The 18,802-nt window shown below is 37.5% G+C and overlaps 2 protein-coding genes across 4 annotated transcripts in view; one reads left to right on the top strand and one right to left on the bottom strand.

Annotated features, from left to right (window-relative positions):
- Nucleotides 1-7,757, top strand: part of LOC121725842 (putative epidermal cell surface receptor) — a 33,201-nt gene extending 25,444 nt beyond the window's left edge. The window contains exons 7-18 of one of the 3 annotated variants that reach the window (XM_042112958.1): nt 34-412; nt 489-705; nt 796-1,004; nt 3,275-3,536; nt 3,642-3,840; nt 4,055-4,191; nt 4,316-4,506; nt 5,052-5,268; nt 5,443-5,546; nt 5,725-5,886; nt 6,330-6,413; nt 7,298-7,757. In XM_042112958.1, coding sequence (XP_041968892.1) covers nt 34-412; nt 489-705; nt 796-1,004; nt 3,275-3,536; nt 3,642-3,840; nt 4,055-4,191; nt 4,316-4,506; nt 5,052-5,268; nt 5,443-5,546; nt 5,725-5,886; nt 6,330-6,413; nt 7,298-7,305 — 2,169 coding nt within the window. In that variant the 3' untranslated portion in view covers nt 7,306-7,757. Of the gene's footprint in view, nt 1-33; nt 413-488; nt 706-795; nt 1,005-3,214; nt 3,537-3,641; nt 3,841-4,054; nt 4,192-4,315; nt 4,507-5,051; nt 5,269-5,442; nt 5,547-5,724; nt 5,887-6,329; nt 6,414-7,297 lie in introns of all 3 variants that reach the window. The other 2 variants (XM_042112957.1, XM_042112956.1) reach the window with 2 other exon arrangements.
- Nucleotides 7,758-10,631: 2,874 nt separating this feature from the next.
- The window catches only part of LOC121726121 (neuroendocrine convertase 2), a 61,242-nt gene continuing 53,071 nt past the window's right edge, over nt 10,632-18,802 (bottom strand). Inside the window, exons 8-14 of the mRNA XM_042113354.1 lie at nt 16,683-16,795; nt 14,631-14,831; nt 14,127-14,202; nt 13,658-13,815; nt 13,170-13,334; nt 12,167-12,284; nt 10,632-11,634 (exon numbers count right to left, since the gene is read on the bottom strand). Coding sequence (XP_041969288.1) covers nt 11,464-11,634; nt 12,167-12,284; nt 13,170-13,334; nt 13,658-13,815; nt 14,127-14,202; nt 14,631-14,831; nt 16,683-16,795 — 1,002 coding nt within the window. The 3' untranslated portion in view covers nt 10,632-11,463. The remainder of the gene's footprint in view (nt 11,635-12,166; nt 12,285-13,169; nt 13,335-13,657; nt 13,816-14,126; nt 14,203-14,630; nt 14,832-16,682; nt 16,796-18,802) is intronic.

Raw genomic sequence — 18,802 nt, 5'->3', positions numbered from 1 at the left:
TCTTAAAAATATAAATATAATATTTTGTTTTAGGCACCCAAAGAACGCAATGAATTAGCAATGGAAAAAAGTACAATGAGACCGCTTGTGCTAATAGAACCTATTGGGTCTATAAAAGTACTGCACAACAACAGCGTACAAGTGAATTTAATGCATGCAAACAACAGTGATGATCCAATCCATCTTCAATTGAGTGATAATGGTGGACTAACGTATGATGATATAGAACTAAAATATTCGAACCTCATTTTAAACTTGAAAGGCGGGAAAAACTATATTTTAAAAACGAAGGAGACAGGAACTAAATTTAATTTCACAATTACCTCGACTGACGGAAATGAGGGACCGATGGAAGAACTAAAGAATAAAACAAAGTTTGGTTGCTATCACGATAATAAATATTACGAAGTTGGTAAGTAATATTTTAAGGCTTTAAAAGGAGATTTTATAAATGCAAGTACGGATAGTAAGTAATTATTTTCTTGTAGGGGAAGAATTTCAAATTGGATGTTCTGAAATTTGCGAGTGTACCGGCCAAGACACTAAAGAATGTGCACCAATGGTGTGCCCGTCACACGTGGGCTTAGAAATTGTGTCAAAGAGCTGTGTACAGTGGGCTCCCAATCCACCTCCTGTACCACCAAACTGTTGTCCCAGAACTGCAAGATGTTTAAGTGACGGCACTTGCCATTATAAGGGTGTCCCGTAAGTGTCAAAAGTTGAAATTCACTTATTTTATAATCATGAATCTAATAGGGACTGGTATTTTTATAATGCTATTGTTTTATCCCTTAGCGTTCCAAACTGGAGTAAAGTACCAATAGAGCTTACTGGTTGTGAAGAGCATTGTTTTTGTGAAAACGGTGAACTAGACTGCCAAGAAGTATGTAGCCCATTACCACCTTTACCACCACAAAATCTACGCTGTCCTCCCATGCACCGACCGGCTCCGATGAATGTATCTGATGAGGATTGTTGTAAGGAATGGGGCTGCGTACCACATGGTAACAACCTTTTCTTACAATGTTAATTAAAACATTTACTGAAATTATTAATCATTCAGTCAATAGGCATCATTGGTATTTGGTTTTTATTTGCTTTATATTTTTGATTATTTCATGTTTGCACGAGATACTTATATAATGCCATTAAATATTAATTTCATTCATTCTTAATAACCACATTATTCCTTGCAGCTGGACTCACAAATGGATCATCAATGCCACCTATTTCTACTCGTTATCAAAATAATTATGTAACGCCAAATTCACCAATTTTATCTCACCCTAAGTTCGTTTTGCCAATACCTCAAATGCCAACAGAAAGTGCTTTTAATAAGCAGGTTTTAGCACCGTTCAAATACGATTCTCACAATAATATTAAAAGTGCCACTTGGTATATAAACAATGGCCCATTCGATTTTCAAAGGGTAAAGATACCAAAATTGCAACAAACGAATTCAACTGAGCGCCCGATAAAACAAAAAATATCAGTGTTTCATAATATCAACCCATCCAAACTCAAGTATAACGATTTTGCCAACTTTGTCAACTTTTCTGGGTCTGTTGGTCATAACATCCAAACCTTACCAATCAAACCTTTGGAAATTAAAAGTGACAATGTTAATCCAAAACAAAGCATAACTATAACTCCTTATAGTAACAAAACACAGTCAAGTTCGTTAAATATTCATGATTTCGAACAACAATCATCGTTAAAGAAAGTTCCGTTATCGGAAATCGATGACTTGAATCTCTTTCTTCCCAGTTATGACAAAAAGCTCATTCAAAAGCTCAAAGACAATAACGAATCGAAAACATTGTATTTTGATACCGATTTACCTAACGATATTGCTAGTGACCATGATCAACCTTTGAATTTGTCGCTCGTTACACCTATTAACAATACAAAATTTCAAATGAAACCGATGTTAAATACAAATTCAAATAAGAATAAACCCGAAAGCCAAAAATTTAAACCTTATGTGTGGACAGAAAATCTAGATCCGTATGATACTGTTTTACTTAGGCCAATTACAAATGTAAAAATGTCAAAAACTATGTTGTTCCCTTACAAAAACGAAAAACCAAAATCATTTCAAAAACCTTATTCGGCTTTAGATCTTGAGCAAATTTTAAAGCAAATGGAAGTCGAGTCTGAAGTCAGTATGAATATGGAAAGATCTGCCAATAAACTCAACCGCAGTGCAACTGCGGCAGGTCAGTGACCTTGCCTTGGTGTGACTTCATCTTTTTATGTAATTTCGTCTTCCTTTAACAAAAAATATGAACTCTTGAGTTGACTTCAGTTGCTTTGCTTTCTCGTATGATCTACCTTTCGATTCTTATTTAGTTAGTATTCACACCAAAACACTAAACATTTCATCACCCTTTCGTTAACTTTAAATATACGTAGAATTATAATAATTTTCTTACTGTATACTTCCTACTTATGTGCCTTTTTTATTTGACGTAAAAATGTGTAAATTTTTAGTTCACAACAAGTTCCCTTCTATAAATATTAATAATAATAGCTTCCACACCGGTTTCGGTGACGGTGGCCGGTTTCATTGAAACCAGGCCAGCTGCGCAGGAGTAATTTTATAGTGCCCAAGTGTGTGCGCAGTACACAAGAGCACTCTCTATTCCTTGACTCTCATAACCCAGTGGGACGAAAGACCGACACGACCGGCGAGAGATTAGGCGCAGGACCGACTTTTTACATGCCCATCCGACGCATTGATCATCTTACTTGTCAGACAATCAGGTGATCAGCCTGCATTGTCCTAACCAAACTTGGAAATAACATGTTTCCAACGTGGAAATCGAACCCACGACCTCCGAGTCAAGAGCCGCACTCTATACCACTAGACCACGGAGGCGTTTTTATATAAAATATAAAAACGCCTCCGTGGTCTACAAATATTATTAATGTTTTAAGTATATTGATATACTTTAATAATTACATTAAACCCCCCCTTAAAATCTATAACCTTAATTATCTTCTTTAAATAATATAATTTATAATATGTGACAACTAATTTGTGGTTCATTCAAAATGACATTAGGTTGTGTTAATTAAACAATAAAACGTACTGTAACTATTACGATGCGATTGTTTACAATTGACATGACACATCATAAAATCTAAAAAATATATGCTTTAAGGTAGTCTACTGTACGAAAATTTAAATAAAATCAACATTTGGTTGCAGATACATCTAAACCTATGTTTCCCGTTAATCCACATTCACAAGTTCCATTTCTTCCTACAGTGCCTCCTGATAACAACCACTACCCTCAAGAAGAAATCCCTGATTACGACCAGAACAATGTCCATCGTCCTGTCCATCCCCTCGGTCCTGCCCTGGCCGGTCTACCCCCTGGACTCCACATCACTAGTGGGGATGATAACAAACGGCTATCAGTATTGTCCCTGCAAGGAGATTCGCCGACCAGCATCAAGATGCTTTTTGGATTACCATCAGTTTTGGTTGGACTTAAAGGAAGCATAGACCTGCGATATACTGATACAGAGTAAGTTTTAATGTTCGTTTTTTTAAGATAATTATTTTTTAAGGTATAAATCGTAACTATTTGCATTTAAGCATCATTATCATAACGAATCTTCATTCTTTGCAGTGATCCAGATATCTCCCAATGGTATTCTCAAGTGTTTGCTCCAGCAGACGAAGTCCTCACAACTCCTCGACTTGAGTTCCGCTTGACTGGCTTGAAGCCATCCACCACATACAAGATTAGAGGAAAATTATATCTGCACAGCATTCCCGTTGAGCCTGAGAGTGAAATTCTAACAGTCCGTACCCAAGATTTACCAACCGTAAGTAGAGCTGAACTCACTACAATAGATAAACTTGCTTTTATTGCAGAAAATAGTTTTATTGTGGTACGATTGTCGATTGTGGTGGTCTGGTGGATAAATAAACTCGTCTATCAGACTGTGAATACTGTCTAGACTCAAGACTATTAACAATACCTAAATATTGATTACTACGAGTAGATTACGAATATAGTTTTTTTTACAATCCTTTTAGATTGCCACCGTGGAAGAAAAACGTCGCGAGATAGATTGCAAGTTGATGGTCCTCGATGTTAATGACACCACCGCCCACCTCGCCTGGAGACATTTTACTGAAGACGAGCTAATGCTGATTGACGGCATACAAGTGAGGTGAGATATTTACAAATATTTCCAGACCGCAATAAGATCAGCGCAGCGTTAAACGCTGTTATTAGCGCATACCTAACTACCGTACAAACATCTCAATTATTTATTTAATTGGTGTATATTTCAGGTACCGTTCCACGGGATCCCCGTTATACAGCATGACTGAGCTTCTACACCACAGCAGGTCCACGGCTGAACTAACAGATCTGAGGCCGGGGAGCACATACGAGGCATCTTTGGTGTTGATGCCGCCACCTCGAGCGACCACTGAGCTATTCGATTCTGGGAAAGTCGAGTTTACCACAGCTCCATATATTGGTAGGATAAAAATTCATACTATGGTAAAAATAATCTCATCTATCAATCTTCAATCTTCTTCTATATATATATATATATATATATATATATATATATATATATATATATATATATATATATATATATATATATATATATATATAAAACTCAAAGGTGACTGACTGATTGACATAGTGATCTATCAACGCACAGCCCAAACCACTGGACGGATCGGGCTGAAATTTGGCATGCAGTTGGTAGATGTTATGACGTAGGCATCCGCTAAGAAAGGATTTTGATAAATTCCAACCCCAAGGGGTTCAAATAGGGGATGAAAGTTTGTATATAATAATACTTCTTAACGCGAGCGAAGCCGCGGGCAAAAGCTCGTATTCAATAAAGCACTATAATCTCTATAGCATCTCACTATGTCTAAATCATATTCTCTTCTATGTTTTAATGGTTAAAATCGAACATTATCGTGTTCTATTGTTACGGACCACACATAGGTACTAACATTGAGAACTCAAATCAACCGCTCATAGCTTTTTTATAATTAATTTCAGACCCATACAACTGGACAGTAGAGGTTGAGGCTCGTGAGGTAGGCGCAGAGGCGGTAGAACTGACGTGGCGCGGCGTGCCCATGCCGGCCGAGAAGTGGGTGCGCGTGTACCGCGCCGCCCACGACTGCGGCGATAGGCATGACCACGACGCCTTTAGGCTAGCCACGAGGGACTCCCAGCCAGCGATCACTCTTACCGGACTCGAGGCTGATACGAAGTAAGATACGATTTTACGTAAATTAAGTTACAAAAATATATTGCAGAGAACATCACTGATTAAAAATATCTAGATATAACTAACTATTGTAGAGATTTATTCTAAAATACGAAGAAGATTACGAGTATATTTTACATTAAACCGTTAATTTATATTTTATATATATTATTACAGGTGCCGAGTCTGGCTGGACCTGTTCTTAACCAACGGAAAAGTGAAAACGAGTAACGTGCTGGAGATCCACACGAAATCTCTGGATTCACCTGAAAACATTGACAGTAAGTACCTACCCGCTAAAACCCCATGGGGCTCTTCTCCCCGCTTAGGCAAAGTTCCGGGCAAGATCAACCCACCTCAACTAAGACTTATATTATTTATCTTAATTTAAACTATCCTACTTCTCTTTTTTGTCTTCATAAGTTTAGGAAAGTAATAACGATGCTTTTTACTCCACAGACGTGATCGAGTCGTCATCCATCGCGCGTGGTCCGGCGCGCGGGGACTACTACGGCGCGCTGGTGGTGGTCGGCGTCGTGGCCGCGCTGGCGGCGCTCGCGGCCGTGCTGTTGCTGCTCGTCGTAGTCAGGCGACATCGCCCACGATCCGTGCAAATTACGTGTATGTTTCTGATTTTATGTTCTTACTACTACCAGAGTAGACACAACTAAGGAGTACCTTGTTTTCAAACAAACGGGCAAATCTACGCGAATTGGGCGCGAGTACCACTATCGACATGTTTCGAAATCTCTTCTGAGTCGGCCTACTCGTTAGTTCTATTTACTCTGCTACTACTTTACTTTTACTTACTACTTAGGTCAGCTTACATCTTGTATTCGTAATATCTTGTATATTAGTGGTAGTTTATGATAACGGTTAAATTAATCTACCACGCTATAATTTTGCATAAGTAATAGCTCAGGCTTAGTACACCAGTCTGGTTTAATCTTTGCTTAAATATATTTTCTATCTCGTTCTTAAAATGAGAGATATTTGTATTTAAAAAAGGCAGACGATCTTTGAGGTAGCTAGTAATTTTCACTTACTAGACTGTATAATTCTAGCTGTGCCATCAGCGCCCCGAGAGTCATCACTGCCGCCTTACGACAACCCGGCATACAAACTTGAGATACAGCAGGAGACTATGGGTAAGTGGTGCATTTTAGATCACTCCAAGAACTAGTTAAATAGGTTTCAAGGTTCGCCTCAAAATTTAGTTTAAGGTAAAACTAGCTTTCAACATAATTGCTTAAAGCTAGTTTTACCTTAAACCAAATTTTATAAAGTAGCTACTTTAAAGAAAGCCAGCATAATAAACTCGTGTTGCGTTTTGAGTGAGAGTACTTCAAAAGCCAGGAGGGTTAAGAGGATACACCAGGGGCGAGAGAAATTGAAAATAGGTATTTGAAAATGAATTGCTGTATCACCAATCTCAAGTCTCCTACCGCAGAGCGCGATAGAGGCAACACGACAAAAGTTCTAATATAAGAACAGAAAATCTTCGATTCGTTGTCCGCTGATTCCTTCTTCAAAACTTAACCGATTTAAGTACTTTTTTCATATAGAAATAAAACAAGGCTTGAGCCGTGTTCCTATGTTTTATTTATTTTTTTTGTATATTTTAGTCAGTTTTGTTTTCTGGGTGTTTGAACACAGGAAAATCTTACCATTTTTTTGGGTTTTTGGACGTTCTTATCTTTTTTAACAATAAAATTATGAAAAAAAGAAAACATAGGGACATGCTATTAGTGGCCATAGATATTCAGGAAAAAATTCATAACTCTACCGGCATTATCCAGGGAGGAAACAGGGGACAGCGTTTGTATGGGAAAACGGCGGTGTGGAATCTTCTTAAGGCAAGATGGAGGCGACAGGCAAACTCTAAATACATTCACATTATTTTGTGGATTGTCGTAGTTGTAGTTCTCTTTCTCTCTCTCAGCTCATCTAACAATTAACTACGCATTAATTTTAAAAGTTATTCCTCGCAAGAAAATTCAAGGTAAAACTTCATACAAATCATTGTTTTCAGACCTCTGACAGTTAAATTCCCGTGGGCAGAGCAACGGAGTGAACGGCACCTCGGAGCGGGGCGTTGACGTGCCCAACGGGAAGACTTACAACGAGATGGGGGTTTAAACCCCTTTTGGACGTTCAAACCCCTGGTGAAAGTGAAGTGACGTTTCTGGCAGAAAGTGACTTTTTTACCCGATAAAGCAACAGGAAGAGTAATGATTGGGCATCCTTCGTATCTGTTCCAACGAAGTGCCTAAACTACCGATCTAATATTTGTAAATTAGGTGTCATGATATTGGGTGTAATACTCTTGTAGTCGGGTTAAAGTTTCTTAGGTTATAAGATTATAATCTGTGGATACATTTTTATTTATTTTATGGACGTATCAAAGACCTATTAACCTATTTCTTATGTCAATGGGCCATGTATACAGTATACCCGAGGAAATTGATTCCTAGGCAGTTGACAGACCTACGTCGTTTGGTCGGCTTATGTCAATTCAATGTAAGCTGTATTTTTTTACAAATTACTTATGTCCGCCATCTGCATAGGAATCAACTTCTCTGATAGTACCTTTAAGTCGGCATCACTGGTAAATACGTAATAGTGGTAAGTTTAACCTGACTTATTGTATATAATGTCTTTGTAAATGTTTTTATACTTTTGCCCTTGCCTACGTAATACATAATAATTTTTCTACTCCTAAGTAATTAGACTAGGAATTAGCGGTTAGTGACAATATACAATATTCGGAAGGGTTAGAGAACAAAGAAAAAAAAAGTATCACTACACAAACATGCAGGCTTGTAGGAGCGAAATCGAATTGGCAGTAAACTATAAGCTGGAAACAAATTATGGGAATCTGATAACTGATTAATACAAAATATACTAAACTGTCCTTGAGCATTCGGACGTCTGAACAGAATCTGGCTGGCTGAACGTTTTTGCATCCGCGGACGTCCGCGGATGAACCGTGCACATTTTAAAGCCGCATCCATCAGCCGCGATTTATGGATGCGTCCGATAAATAATAATTTGTTTCTAGCTTTACGTAGCTAGTACATTTCTCTGTACAAAAGTAATATGAGTAAATACTATACAGATCCAAGTTATGTTTTAAAGTTTACTAAAGTGTATACTGTATGTGTATTAATTAAACAATAACAATAATTATTTTTACTGACATCGAAATTCTCAGTATATTAGTGCCTTATTTAATAAATTTGTAAATAGTGTTAATAATATTTTGTAAGATTTTTATATGCATGTATTAAATTTTTGTTACTTTGCTGTAGAGATTAGGTTCAGTGAAACAAAAACCTTTGTAATGCAAATTCATATTGTAATTATCTTTTACTACATACTGCAAATAAAGTAAGTTACCTTTTTGAATTTAGTGTGCTTTAGATTTATCAGTTACAACAAATCTAATTTTAGAGGTATTTGTAAAATAAAGTCTTACTTATTGCGTAACTCTTTTGCTGTTTATGTCTGTATTTTACCACTACTTTGTAACATCTATGCGATTCTATAATTTATTAATTTTTATTCTGTGACCTCCAAATCTCTCCTTCCTAATATATTTCCTAAATAAAAATCTTCATATTTTTTATGACTATAAATTAGAAAATAAACATGGCGAATGGTTGTTTTGCTCTACATTTTTCTTTACAATGAAAAACTACTAAAAACACCTCATGGTTTACCTTAAAGTTTTAATCGTGAGTGGTTTTAGGAGTCCTTCATTGTATAGAAAAATGTAGAACCAAACAGCCATTCGCTAATTTCTATTTTTTTATATCGTTAGCTATTTTTGCTCCTTGGAATCCTAATTCATAATAAAAAAATATTATGAATTAGGTACTTATTGTGTAAATAAAATAGTACAAAGATCTACTGCGGTGGATAGAGGATGCGTTTGATAGGATAGGTGGACGCGTTAACCTAGAGTAGGTTTCTAACATTCAGAAGGAACAACCGAATAAGGGAAAGGTTGATTATAAAAAACGTCGTTTAATTCAAATACAACATCAAATCACAATATATTTTCTATAATAGTTATACATAATAGAATTTCTCTTTAAATATTTTTTTCTACCTTTACTATTCTGTAATAAAACTACTCTTCGGTTTATAAAATTGTTACGCTGATCGTCTTCGATTTGGAAACGAGGTCGATAAATAAAATTTCCAATAATATGTTATACATAAGAAATTATATATTTGGAGCCAGTGCTGCTAGTGGGCCCAAAGTAAGTTTTATTACACTATATAGTATTTTTTTTCTCTTATTTTTAACGATATTATGTATCTAATCGAATCTTCATAGCACAGGCGACTGTGCTACGAAAATATATCCAAATGTACTTGCATTAGCTGGGGTAATGAAGTCCATTTGTTATCAACATTTTAATGCCGCTTTTTAAATAAAATAACAAACTTAAATTATATTCGTGATAAGCAAATAATGCACAATAAAAATATAAAATAATAAAGTTATCTTTGACATTCTAAATTATCAGGCTCTAACAGAAGAGTTTTTAATGCAAGGAGAAAATTAGGTACTATAGGCATAAGTTGGCATACGTATGCATTGTCAATCTGTACGTTCGTCTTAGGTATATTCAATTTTATGCTCGTTCAACTTGTAGCATAGCAAATAGCATTAATACACAGTAGACCATCTTTATACTAGATCGCCCGAATCGAGCACACGATATAGTTAACTTGAAGTAGCGAAACAATACAGTAAATAATAAACGTCTCACTCGCATTTAATATTATGGTTGTCCGAGTTGATCGAGTATGTTCGTTGTTCAGTAGAGCAAATTTTATACAGTAGTATAAAATTGATAATGAGCTATAAATCTTTTCCACCTGCTTTCGGAATAAAAAAAAAATATTCGTTACTTTTTAAATCTAGGTTTTAAAACATTTTGCAAAACTTTGTGATATGTCATCCGATACTTCAGTTTAATTTTAGAAAGTAAATAAGATTTACTATTATTATAGTAGTGTCTGAAAATTATAGTTAATCAGGGTAGGTTCGGATACAGGGTTACTAGTCTGGATAATAATTCAATTTAACCCTAAATTATACTACTGTTACGGTACGGTACTACAGTTTGCGGTTGCAGTGCATTATGGTGTAGATTATGCCCGTAGTGCCAGGCAAAAAAAACGCTGGCTAATTTAGTGATAAGTTGAATTATCCGGACTTACCCTGTGTCCAAACTTACCCTGGTTAACTTACAATAAAATAAGCTTAAAAAGTGTTGTTTAAATTGTAGACCATCTAGGTAGACTTTTGTTTTATTAACGCTTTGTTTTATACTATAGTGTCACTGCTAGGAAACTTTTTTGCTATTTTCGTGTCGCTAAATAAACAAATAATAATTAGTCTCTAGGTGTACCTTTCTGCTGGTTACATCGGCATGTTTTAAAATATCAGAAGTTCTTCGCAGAAAAAAGGCATACATAAAATATTGTAGATCTATAATAAATTAAGTACCAATTTTTTTTAATAGATCAATCGTTTTGAAGTAGTGAATATTGTTGGAAATACTTATAAGTACGTATTTTGTACTCACTTTTTTCGTGTGCATAATTATTTGCAAATTATTATTTATACTTTAGATCATGGCCCCTGCACGTATATTTTTGAGAAATATAATGTTCAGCAAACTTTGGTTGAAGCGAGAACTTTTCATTATTTCAAAGATAGTCCAAGAGTAAATATGATTAGAAGAAACGCGCTTTATATTCAAACATTTTATCATACCTCTTGCAAATCTAAAAATGACAGCAACTTTCCTACTTTATTAAAATAAAGAAAATTAACTCAAAAGGGTTCAAAACGTAATATTCTCTTCCTTATTTTAAGATTCGGCTTTTCAATTTAGGCTAAGACCTTCGAAGTCAAACCTTTCGCATTTTGTCGATTGCCAAATAAACTCATTGTTAAGAAATCAAGTTAAACTAAGTAAACAACCGTATAAATACATGTTTGAACTAAAACTAAACTTAACCAAGAGAAACCTAAATAAACAACCATTTCAGATCTTCGAAATAAGTTTTAACCAATATAAACTAAGGAAACAACCGTTTCAAAACACGTTTAAAATGAAAGTAAAATTTGGTGAACAAATAGGAAAGGTCATTTTTAGATGTGATCCGGAGAGACTATTTGTTGGTGGCATCCTCGTGGGCCTTCTTGACGACTGCGAGCTTGGAGTGGGGGTCGCTGGGCTGGAGCTGGGCGTAGGGCGGAGCCCTAGTGCCGTGCAGCACCAGCGACCAGCCGCGCAGCCAGCCTGATGCGGAACTGGGCCCGGAGCCGCCGCTGAACCGCGCCTGGAATGAAACATACTCGTAGTTTATTAAATCGATTATGTCATTGATTTTAATCTAAATTAATGACCATTGTTTTTAAACGTATGCTTTCAGTATGGCCATTTTTAGGGTTCCGTACCCAAAGGGTAAAAACCGGACCCTATTACTAAGACTTCGTTGTTTTCTTATATTCTAACATAGGTGATTTTATACTCCAATAAGATTAAATGTAACGTTGATGGTCAGCTATAACAAAGGACTTTTTGGAATATTATGTACGGGAGTTGGGCCTCAGACAGATTTTGGAGCGGAGCTTCTGATAATGTCGTATGGGATATCGTTGAGCGAAAACTCGTATAAAGCACTATATTTTTGCGTTACCAAGTTCTTGGTATAAATTAGTAATTTATATGCCTTTATTCTTTAAATTATAGTAGATAATTTAAATTTTAAAGGTATCGCTTCATATTCAAGCTACGATTTTTCAATAAAATCTATTTTTTATGAAAATCAAGGAGCAGCAACCAGCCCTATCTGTTAGCTAACAACTGACCTCCAAAGTCCATGTCCCCTGCGGGTACTCGCCCCAGGTGTGCGTGGTCATGAAGGGCCACTTGGTGAACCCGTCGCGGCTGTCGTCGTCGTTCGCGCGCCGGCTCAGGATCATCGATCTTAAAACATAGGACTTTTGGTTTATTTCAATATTTTAAATGATCCGTGATAAGAATCTGCCGACTGTTCTGAATTCTTATATCTTTAAACGAGCAATTCTTGTATATATATGTAATTGGAATCTCGGAATTGGCTGCAACGATTTTCCTGAAATTTAGTATATAAGGGGTTTCGGGGGTGATAAATCGATCTAGCTAGGAATCATTTTTAGAAAATGTAATTTATTCGTGTTTTATCGAATACCGAGCAAAGCTCGGTCAAATAGCTAGTTATAATAATATGGTTATAATAATTTTTCCTTTTTGCGGCTGAAAGACGCCTAACTTCAAACAAGGGTAAATGAGGATCATAAGCACGAGGTTAAAATTAAGCTGGCGTTCATGACGAAAAACTCAGAGGTCCATGAAGCGTTCTTTAGCGAAATTATGTTAAATGGTTTAGAACAAGTATGAAGTACATAAGTAAACTCTAGAACAAACTGTCACCAGCAGTATTTCCGGACCAATACGACCTGCAAATCTTCAAGAATAGAGCGTATCCCCTCGGCAACGTACCAGCAACTTTTCTAATGTTACGAGTGTGCAAACGGTAGTTGTTTTCCATCAGGTGATCCATTTTCCCCCCAATTTTATTTAAAAAACGAACCAAGCTCCCATGGAGTTTCTGGGCTTACCCCTTGCACCCCTGATGCACTGTGTTTTTTTTTTTATAAAATAAGAGGGCAAACGAGCTAACGGATCACCTAATAGAAAGCAAGCATGGACACTCGCAAAATCAGAAGAGCTACAGGTGCGTTGCCGATCTTTTAAGAGGGAATGCGCTCTCTTCTTGAAGGTTTGTAAGTGAGTATCAGGGTTTACCTACAAAGTGAATCTGCTACTGACCTGGTGCCCATGGGGCTGGTGAGGAACAGCTCGAGGTCGCCGCGGCGTGTGGCGTTGGCGCTGACCACCGCCTGCACGTGCTCCAGGTACTGCACCTCCGACCCCGTGCCCGCGCACGCGCCCGCCTCGATGTGGAGCGTCACGCTGCCCTCGGATGGGATCTCGCTGGAAAATAAAATTCATTGTAAAGGACTGCACTAGACGACACTACGCTTCAAAGGAGCGAGAACAAAATATATTATTTGTATGAAATCGCATGAGCTAAGCCGCGGGGCAGCAGAACTGCGCAAAACAAATCGTCAGTTGTTGCCTTTAGCCTTTAAATTATTCAATAACTATCGATACTCTTTTAAAAGATCTTGATGTAAGGAAAAATGGTTATAGTGACTACTTGGATCAATCAAGCAATAGACCTACACCTAAGGCTTGACCATTTTCAAAGCCAAGGCAAAAAATAAACCTATTCCCAGGCTAGACCATAGACTTACGTGTGAGTATTAACGGAGCCAGCTTCACAGTGATAACGCGGTGGCACGGAGCGCCAGTTGGCGGCCAGCGCGGTCATGGCGCCCGCGTCCAGCACACCGAAGCCGAATAGATGGTTGAACTCCAGACCCACGCCATTCATCGTCCAGTGGAAACGGCCCTGAAATGCCAATCAAAAATCATGGTAGGCACTTAGAGGCCCGCCAGTGCGTTTTGCCGTTTGCGCACAATCGCGGATCGGCTTTGTTGATCTTCGTAATGAAAAAGGACATTTTAATACAAGATTAGGAAGGAACTATTCTAACTAGGACTACTTCTTGTCCTAACACTCTTCTGTAGGCACGTACAGACTTTCTTTGCCCACGATTTGGCAAAAGTGAGCCTATCAAGTTCTTCTCTGTAGGAACGGCCTTTCTTTGCAGATAATGATTGTCTTACTGCTAGAAACAATAGTCATTATTTTGTACATACCTTTGCGTCGTACAGTGAGTTTCTTTTGGAAGTTAAGACGGTCAGATGCTGAATATCTCGCCAGGTCAGATTAGGGCTGGAATTAAGACACGATAACATTGTGAATAAATTGTGTCTATACCTACTTATTAACCACATACACATCACCTATTTCAGTTTTAAAGTCCTATAGAAACTTTAAGGTGTAATAATAACTCTAACAACAGCGTGCAATAATATTCCACAAAGTTCCCAACTATCAGAAAGCTTCGTACTACGAAGTCCCAAGTCACACTACTCTTAGTGCAAAGTTTTCTGAACTTTTAATGATTTATTATTTGAATATATTTGACCACGTCGACTGCAAACATTTGAAATAGCACGCACGATTTAAAATCGCTTTCATCGTTTTCAGCAGAAACATTGTCAATATGATACGTTACAACTAACCTAATGGTAACCATAGAGTAATAAATATACCCGTAACGGTCCAACAGTCTCATAATATCAATAAGAACCACCTACTTAGCATGTAAAGCCAGAGCAAACACGCCTGCTGCCTCCGGTGCCGCGGCGGAGGTGCCAGAGTGCGTGGCGGTGCACTTCCCGTACAGGTCTGTGGTGGCCACTCCCGTGCTGGGGTCCCGCGCGCCGTTACTGAAAGTGCTGGCCAGCGTTGAGGAGCAAGACTCGTCGTAGTGCGCGTTTTGACCGTCGTTTATAGCGCTGAAAGAGAGAGCGAATGTTGTAGAAAAAATATACAGACACACATATAACTTACTCCTTTTTGGAAGTTGGTTAACCTGATAACCCTGATAACCATATAGCCAATGTTATGCAAAAATCAGATCAGTATAACTTTGACACTACGGTGAAACAATGTTATGATTTATGCATACATAGAGTACCAAAATCATAATCCTTGCTGTTTAAAAGTCGTTAGATAAAAAGATTACAATCAAGCAAATTCTCAGTAAAATGGAAGGTTCTTAAAAATAATGTCGTTGTTTTGCAGCTCAGCAGTTTCAAAGTAAGATAAAACATAATGACTAAGGTAGTTTTTGAACTTTTTACAGTTCCGAAGTTTTTATTATTTTGAGGAAAAAACATTGATTACCTTCCAAGTTAATAACGATTTATAATTTTTCGGTACCGCTACAATGAAATTGAATTAGTTACAAAAAAAAAAAAGTAAAGAATCATAAAAATATTATTTTGCTTTATAGCTTCAGTATATTTCGTCTCGAATTTCATATTCTTCACATGTAGGAAATATAGGATCATTATTTATGCTAGAAAAGAAAATCTTGCGGAAGCCGGTGCCAGCACGAAATTTAAAACTTTCTGAAGTGCGCGGGACGTTGAAAAATGTAGCGCGTGCTCCCGGAATATTAAAGAAAAGCCCCACTTCCTCGAGAACCTCACAAAGTACTTTGATATACAAATATACGTCTTAGAAATACAAAAGTACTTTGAAGTAAATAAACACTGAAGTATTTATATAGCTCCATTCATAAATATTTACTAGCTGTTTGACCGAGCTATGCTCGGTATCCGATGAAAAAACAATTTTCTAGAAATGATTCCTAGCTAGATCGATTTATCGCCCCCGAAACCCCCTATAAACTAAATTTCATGAAAATCGTTGGAGCCGATTCCGAGATTCCAATCATATACAAGAATATACAAGAATTGCTCGTTAAGATATAAGATATAGCTATAATTTTTATTTATGAACGGAGCTATATAAATAGGTCGAACATGCGTAGATAAGCTTATCTACGCATGTCCGACGTCATAAAATTATAAATAACTTTATCAAAAATAGGTACATAAAAAGCATAGGTCCCAGTTTATGTGTTTGTGCTATTTGTATCCCGTAAAGGAGTTTACAAGCTTTAGAAAAGGTACTAGTTTATTTTTTATTGTAAGGTATTTTTAGTCTCCAAGATAAAAATACGTAGGGGCATTATACGTGTCAGTATGAAGGATCGTGGTACACAAGGGGGATGAATCATTTTTGCATTAAACAGTTCTTTTTGTTCGTAAGCTGATATAATATACGATCGAGAGAGTTTATTTATTTACGATAACATTATTAGAATGCTTCTTTGAAGACGAAGACGACGAAGAGAGTGACAACGCAAGAAATAGAGCGTGCTCAAGCGGCATTTAATCCAACCGCCATTTTCTTATTTCCCGATCTTCACTAGATAGTAACGCTGTAGTGCGTGGTGGGGCAAGACCTCATTTTGATATGGGCAAGATATATTTTGCCGTTTGCGAGGCCCCCTGATTGATGACGCAAGAGGACGGATTTTGTTGAGAGAAAGAATTTTTTTACAAATATTTTTTATAAATTCAATTTTTTAATTTATACTTTATAAAAAAAATATTTACAAAAATATGAGTTCTAAAATTGGACTCAAGGGGGGCCTCGCGAGGCCGTGGGCGGCGGCCCACATCTCCCACGCCTTGCGCCGCCTCTATTTTTGCTGTCATTCACGCGCGGAGGATTTCTTGCATACAATCCCTCCGGAACTCGAGGAATGTATCGGGCCCCTAGCTGTGGATTACCTGTTGATGGAGACGGTCCACATGGAGGCGGCGTACCCGTCGCAGTTGCAGTCGTCGTCCTCGCCGCCGTCGCCGCTCGCCCACACGTAGATGTTGCCGAGACCGTTCCGACCCTGTGTCAATCAACAGTCAAATCGATATGATCCGAGAATAGTAATAGTGTATCTTGTAGCTTCAATACCCTAGCGGGCTACGGCGGTGGTGTAGCTGAGGCAGTACCGATATGTATCAATCATTGAATCAATCAATCGATCATATTTTGTTAGTTGCAAGGTACAAAATATGTATTCTTAAAATTACAACCTACTAGATCGTAGCCGAGAATAGCATCTTGTTGCTGAATATCTTAACCGGCGACGCAACTTCTACTTGGCTGAACCCCCAAGCCAAGCCCTGCTTTTCGCCGACCTACGACGCAATGCGAGTTTTAAGCGCAATTGTAAGCCATTTTTTTGTAATAAATTTTTAGTCAAATCCTGTAAAAAGCACTTCTTACAAAATTTTTCTTCAAATACTACGTCTGACGATTTGACTTTAGATATCAGCTCATAATATTATATCATTGCAAAGTTTGTGGCCTGTTTTCGACTAATCTAACCGGTACGTAATAATTATATTAAACTTTATTCATATAGCCCAACCAGATAAGCCAGTGTAACTAGATACTAAAATTTATTTCATAATCCGTATAAGTCCCAAATACAAAAATCACAGATAAATAAATGCTGACTACGCAACTCAAGTAACGGATACGCCATAGGTTAAATTTAACGATATTTAGTTTATTTACCCGGCGTCATGGGCGTACCGAGGGTGGGAGAGGGGGGGGGGACAACTGCCCCCCTGGATAATGTTGACGTCCCTACTAAGTATATTATCTAGTACTTTTATGTATAAAAATCAAAAATTAAGAAAATGAATTTTTGCCATTTGTTTGCAATACAATATTTTTACAACTAAAAATTATTAATTTTTTATTCTTTATAAACACCTAGCTTATAAATAATCTGATTTGCTCCCCCCCTGACCCAGAACTTGGGTAATTTGCCCCCCCTGGCCCAGAACCTGGGTAATTTGCCCCCCCCCCCCAACCTGGGTTGGGTGGCCCGCAACCAGAGTTGTTTTTTTTGTTTTTGTTTGATAGCCTCTTTATTTAGACATATTATACAAGTTGGTTACATTACAAGTTAAAAAGTTATAATTGTTAAAAATTTAGTCTAAATGCCTTGTGGCAAAGGCCTCCTCCAGTCTTTTCCATTCATTTACGTCCAATGCTGCTCTATGCCAGGTCTTTCCCGCTGCTTGCCGAAAAACATCTGACCAGCATTTTAGTTTTCTGCCTCTTTTTCTTTTATTGCCTCTTGGGTACCAGTGAGTTACTGTTTTGCTCCACTTGTCTTTGCCTCGTATAAGTTGTCCGGCCCATCGCCATTTTAGCTTGTTAGTCTGCGCTGTGATATCTTTTAACTTTGTTTTATCTCTTATCGTAGAGCATCTTATTTTATCTAATAGTTTAATATTTAGCATGCTCCGTTCCATGGATTTTTGGCAAGTTTCTAGCTTTTCTGTCAGTTTTTTTGTGAGGCTCCAGGTTTGGCAGCCGTATGATAAGACTGGCAGGACACATGCATTGTAGAGTTTAGATTTAAGTGAGAGTTCGTAATCTTTACATTTCATTACTTCTTTGAGTGACCAGTATCTTTTCCAAGCTTTTGCCGTTCTCTGTTCTATCTCCTTTTCCATAGACTTTTGCATTGAAACTACTTGGCCGAGATATGTAAAGTCGTTGACATATTCAATTATTTTGCCGTTTACCTGAATTTTGTCACTTGTGCTGTTGGTCATAATTTTTGTTTTTTCAGTGTTCACAGTGAGTCCGACTCTTGAGCTTTGGTTTAGCAACTTTGTAAGCATGTCTTCCAGGATTTTTGCAGAATATGAGAAGAGGACGAGGTCGTCGGCGAATCTCAGGTGCGACAAGGTGACACCGTCGATTTGGATGCCGTAGTTTTTGTTTTCTTGCCGGCTTAATTCTCTAAATATCATTTCCAGGACAGCCGAAAATAGGGCTGGCGATAATGGATCTCCTTGCCGGACGCCTCTTTCGATTTTAATGGTCT

The sequence above is a fragment of the Aricia agestis genome, chromosome 4 (genome assembly GCF_905147365.1).
Source record: "Aricia agestis chromosome 4, ilAriAges1.1, whole genome shotgun sequence".
NCBI classification, from domain to species: Eukaryota; Metazoa; Arthropoda; class Insecta; order Lepidoptera; family Lycaenidae; genus Aricia; species Aricia agestis.
Note: the sequence above shows the minus strand (reverse complement) of the source record. Positions and strands in the feature narration are given on the sequence as shown.